This window comes from Pelophylax lessonae (assembly GCF_965119305.1).
Source record: "Pelophylax lessonae genome assembly, chromosome: 3".
In the NCBI taxonomy this organism is placed as follows: Eukaryota; Metazoa; Chordata; class Amphibia; order Anura; family Ranidae; genus Pelophylax; species Pelophylax lessonae.
In genome coordinates, this window is record NC_138770.1 from 544,693,338 (window position 1) to 544,699,337 (window position 6,000).

At 44.0% G+C, this 6,000-nt stretch overlaps 1 protein-coding gene across 1 annotated transcript in view; it reads left to right on the forward strand.

Annotated features, from left to right (window-relative positions):
• Positions 1–6,000, forward strand: part of PYGB (glycogen phosphorylase B) — a 178,687-nt gene that overhangs the window by 115,239 nt on the left and 57,448 nt on the right. The window contains exon 6 of the mRNA XM_082252542.1: positions 2,481–2,592. Coding sequence (XP_082108668.1) covers positions 2,481–2,592 — 112 coding nt within the window. The remainder of the gene's footprint in view (positions 1–2,480; positions 2,593–6,000) is intronic.

The following is a 6,000-nucleotide window of genomic DNA, read 5'->3' on the forward strand; positions in this document are numbered from 1 at the left end:
GGACATACCGTAAATGCAAACTATCATAATTGCTTGTTTTCTCAACTGAACTGTCAAGTCATTAAATGGCTGATGTCATAACCGATTACATGTACAACACCATGGCAACTGCAGATCACACCGAGACTAAGATGTCTGCTTCCTTGTCTGCAGAGAATAGGAGGGTTTAGCTCTGCTGTAAAGTAGCCATAAATGGCCCAAGCCTCATATAGGGGCTGGAATCAAGTTTTTTTTTATGGCAACATGTAGAGCAGCCATTAGAAAGTTTGGGGCCCCTTACACAGCTTGAGACCTGGGCCACTGGGCCTGACCAACAACATTCTCCAGGGCCCGCCCACTGGCCGTTTCACTGAAACTGATAGCCTCATATATTCACCTAAGAGACCAGTCCACTCCAGTCCAGCAGAGACATACCCATATATTTAGCAAAGAGACAGCCCCAGTCCAGCAAAGAGACAGCCCCAGTCCAGCAAAGAGACAGCCCCAGTCCAGCAAAGAGACAGCCCCAGTTCAATCCAACAAAGAGACGGTCACAGTTCAATCCAACAAAGATACGGTCCCAGTTCAATCCAACAAAGAGACGGTCCCAGTTCAATCCAACAAAGAGACGGTCCCAGTTCAATCCAACAAAGAGCCGGTCCCAGTTTAACCCAACAAAGAGCCGGTCCCAGTTTAACCCAACAAAGAGCCGGTCCCAGTTTAACCCAACAAAGAGCCGGTCCCAGTTTAACCCAACAAAGAGCCGGTCCCAGTTTAACCCAACAAAGAGCCGGTCCCAGTTTAACCCAACAAAGAGCCGGTCCCAGTTTAACCCAACAAAGAGCCGGTCCCAGTTTAACCCAACAAAGAGCCGGTCCCAGTTTAACCCAACAAAGAGCCGGTCCCAGTTTAACCCAACAAAGAGCCGGTCCCAGTTTAACCCAACAAAAAAGACGGTCCCAGTTTAACCCAACAAAAAAGACGGTCCCAGTTTAACCCAACAAAAAAGACGGTCCCAGTTTAACCCAACAAAAAAGACGGTCCCAGTTTAACCCAACAAAAGAGACGGTCCCAGTTTAACCCAACAAAAGAGACAGTTAAAGCACAGACCCACATCCAGCAATATTGTTAATCTGTTTATCAAAAATGTGATGTCTTACAACTTGTCTCCAGTTCATAGTGAGCAGTCAGGCAAGCTACACACAGCGCAGCTCTTCCACATGGCTAAGCTGCGACTGGCGCCCAAATCCACACCCTGTCTGCAGGGGGAGGTGGAGTAATTATTATTCTCGCTCAGCCTGCAGTCGGAACTAACGGAGCTGTGACCCCCCCCCTCGATGGTGACCCTGGCAAAATGTGTAAATAAAACATGTACTACACTTGGTATGTTAAGGCGTAAGCTGCAGAGACACACCTTTGTAAACTAAAGCCAATGAGGCCATTCACTTTTGTTGTACATTGAGGGCTGGTTCACACCAGAACGCAGTGCAGGAAAGGCACATTCTGTGAGCATTACCTGCACTGGGCTGGAGCGCACCAAACTTGTGATTTCCTGTGGGTGCCAGTGTATTTTTAATAGCACCCCAAACACAGTGCACTTGTAGGCATGGACCATGCGATTTTGGTGTGGCACGTTTTTAAAAGTTGTTCATGCACTACTTTTTCTGTGTTCCATTGTGATTTGCAGCCCTTTCAAATAAATGGGCTTCAAAATCACACCACACGCGGGTTCAAACCTGCATGTTTCAGTGCGATCCCAGTGTCAACTGGCCCTTAAAGTAGAAGTAAACTTTTTTTTTTTTTTTGGATAATAACCCCGGTCAGTGTTTTTTCTTGCCATTTGTGCTCCATTCTGGAGATTTCCCTTCACTTCCTTTCCCATAGTCAAAATGGAAAGTGAGGAGAAACCCATCCAAAGTGAGAAAATGCCTTGTCACCAGAACTAGTGTCCTCATTGGAAGATTTCCTTTATACTACTTTTTTGGGGACAACCCAAAATTTGGGATTTTATTGTACTTTCACTTTTGGTGATATTGGCAAATAAGAAAAAATGTGGGGGTGAATCTCCCTAACATGGTCACAGACAGCACTGAAAACTTTACATGTATTCAAATCCCTCTACACTACATCCAAAACTAAAAGAAAATGCCTTTAGGTATATTTTAGCAGCTTAAACAGATGATTCCTGCAAGCTTTTTTTTCTTATAATGAAAAGTAGAACTTTCTGTAAACTTTGCCACCAATATTAACAAGACTTGTTTTTTTCTGTTTGTATGTTATTTGTATAGATTTTAGTGATGGCAAACCTTGGCACCCCAGATGTTTTGGAACTACATTTCCCATGATGCTGCACTACACTGCAGAGTGCATGAGCATCATGGGAAATGTCGTTCCAAAACATCTGGGGTGCCAAGGTTCACCATCACTGGACTATAGAATATTTAGATTGACATAGTAGTTCTGAGTTTCTGATGAGCGGATGGTATTCTGTTCCTCTACAGATAGTGCTTGCAATGCCTTACGACACTCCTGTTCCTGGCTATAAAAACAACACTGTGAACACCATGAGGCTCTGGTCAGCAAAGGCACCAAATGACTTCAACCTGCAAGAGTGTAAGACTTAAATATATATTCTGTGCTTTTATCACCTATGCAACCACCTAGTAGTGCAAAGCACATACCACCCAACCTGCTGGGTGTATTGAGGGTTTTTTTTTAAAGCACACAATAAGGACCAGGAGTTGAGAGGTGTGAAAAACAAGTGGTGGGCAAAGTGAAAAAAAATTTTGAATTGAGGTCTCCAGCCAGCAATCCAATGCCAGTGACAGTGCCACCCTGTATAAAGAAGAGAATTTTACCCCCTTCCCCTTTTCCCCCCCATCTTTTTGGGAAGGTCTAAGAGGGTGAGGGCTTTGCAATCTGGAGAGCAGGGACAGGTCTGAAGGGAGCCCCCCCACAACCTGGTTTTAGTATTCTCTGCCTAATGTTATGGCTAAACTATTTGGGACATTCTCGTTTATCTGAAAATTTTCCGTGATCAGTCGCAGAATCCTTACTGTTGATTGCGAACAATTCCTCATTACAGCTCCGGGGTTCCATGACGCTTTTCTATACAGTCCTATTGGTTTATCTTCAGAGGTAGTTAGACTTTTTCTGGATACTGTTGAAGTTAAAATTGCCTTTATAGTTTATTGCTAGTATATTGCACTTCTGAATCTACATAATACTGAACCTTTTTTGATACGGTTTGGTGTGGATCTTTACACAGTTGCACCTATTCGGGTGAAACATTCAGTAATTTACTGTGGTGATTGAAGAGATCTGGTCAACACATGTTGCTGAGATGGTGTCCCCTGATAGCCCATCCTTCTCCACCACCACCACCAAATTAACTCCCCCCCAGTATACACTAGGGATGCACCGATCCGACTTTTTTGGTCCCGATCCCAATGCCGATCTTTTGCTTTGTGAAATCGCCGATCCCGAGTCCGATCTGGAAGTACTGTTTTGTGAGCTTATAACAAAATAATACTTCCGGATCGGTATCGGCAGATACCTTTATAACAATGTGCATTTAAGAGGTTAAAGCGGAGTTCCGGGCACAAAATCTGTATATTTTTTTGTGCCCCTCCGCTAGCTACACATAACCTGAAAAGGAATTGGATAGTTTTTTTTTTTGTACACTCACCTTGTAATCGAAGATCGTAAATACTCACCTCAGGGTACTTCCTCCTCCAGCGCCGCGGCTCACCCCGTCACTTCCTGCCTCGCGATGATTCCTGGGAGCTGAACGTCATCGCTCCCAGGAATCAATGCGACGGCACCGGCCCCGCACGTCACTTCCAGGCGACGCCGCATTCCCCTGCTAAACAGCTTCTGGGCATGCCCAGAAGCTGTTTAGGAATGCGGCGCCGCACCGGAAGTGACGAGAGGGGCCGGTGCGGCGCATTCTGGGAGAAGAAGACGCGGAAGAAGACACCGAAGAGGACCGCGCCGGCTTCAGCTGCCCACAAGAGAGATGGAAACGCTGTGGAAGAAATTTTCAAAGTAAGTATTTCTTCTTGCAGGTAAGTGCGAACCAGGACAGATCAGAGGCTAGCCATTGTGGAATGTGCTAGCCCTGACTGTCCCGGGGGTATGTTCATCAAAAAATTAGATCTGTGCCCGGAACTCCGCTTTAAACTTCCCTTCTCCGGTAGACAGAACGAAAAGATACATTGTATGCATTGTGTTTACTTAACTGGGAGACTGACAGGCATTTGCAGGAGGCTCTTTTTTTTTTCTTCTTTGACAGCTGTTCTCTGCTCCCTCACAGCTATATAAAGAGCAAAACCAGATCGGCCCATGGATCTGTTAATTTTACCGATTCCCCCGATCCAGCTATTATGGCCATATCGGCGCCGATATCCGATCCGAATATCGGATCGGTGCATCCCTAGTATACACCACCAATCCACGCTACACTCTTCCTCCTCCTTCCTGCTACATCAGTCACCACTACATTGCCCTTAGGGAGCAGAATTTACAGGTTTGAGAGAGCATGTGATCTCTACCTCTTGACGAGGCTTGGGTCTGACCCACCAATCACTAGAGTCTAACAATGTTTTTTGGGAGGCACGGTGGGGGTGTACTGTGACTGCACCTTTTTTTTTTTTAGAGGAGATTTCTATAGCGTAGGGTCCACACAGGGCTGTAGACTGAGTATAGGCCTAAACTCCTTAAGCTTCATAGTGTGCTGTAAAAGTGCATTGCTTTGTATCCATGGAAGCGTCTACAGCTTCTCTGATCTGCTGTACCTTCCTAGAGGGCTGGGAGGAGGGATACAAGTAAGTTCTGCCTAAAATCTACACATTTTTATATACTGTACTAAATGTCTTAGTGATCATACTTACAGTGCATCTTATATGATTTTTACTTTTTGAATTGAATTACTGAAACTGATTAACTTTTTGATGATATTCTAATTTTATATTTTATATAGGTGCGTTACACACAGTGATGTATTTAAAGCATTTCTTTATTTTAATTTTGATGATTATGGTTTACAGCTAGAGAGAACCCAAAATTCAGTATCTCAGAAAATTAGAATATTACAGAAGACCAATAAAAAAATAGGATTTTTAATACAGAAATGTTGGCTTACTGACATGTACAGTATAGCATGCACTCAATAATTGGTCAGGGTTTCTTTTGAATGAATTACTGCATAAATGCGGCATGGCATGGAGGCGCTCAACCTGTGGCACTGCTGAGGTGTTATGGGGAAGCCCAGGTTGCTTTGATAGTGGCTTTCAGTTCATCTGCATTGTTGGTTCTGGTGTCTCTCATTTTCATCTTGACAATACCCCACAGATTCTCTATGGGGTTTAAGTCAGGGGAGTTTGCTGGCCAATCAAGCACAGTGATACCCTATTCATTAACCACTTTACCACCGGAGGATTTTGCTGTCTTACGTCTGGGCCAGTTTTGCGATTCGGCACTGTGCAACTTTAACTGACAATTGCGCGGTCATGCAACGCCGTACCCAAACAAAATTTACGTCCTTTTTTCCCCACAAACAGAGCTGGTGGTATTTGATCACCGGTACGATTTTTACTTTTTGCGCTATAAACAAAAAATTGTGACAATTTTGAAAAAATAACAATATTTTTCACTTTTTTTAATATGAAATTCCCCTCAAAAAAATGTAAAAATCAAAATTTTTTATCATTTTTGGCGGTAAAGTGGTTAAACCAGATATTGGTACTTTTGGCAGTGTGGACAGGTGCCAAGTACTGCTGAAACATGAAATCGGCATCAACATAAAGCTGGTTGGCAGAGGGAAGCATGAAGTGATCTACAATTATCTGGTAGAGGGCTGCGCTGACTTTGAATAAAATTCAATGGACCAACACCAACAGATGCCATGGCTCCCCAAATCCTCACTGACTGTGGAAACTTCACACTGGACTTCATGCAACTTAGATTCTGTGCCTCTCCACTCTTCCTCCAGAATCTGGGACCTTGATTTCCAAATGAAAT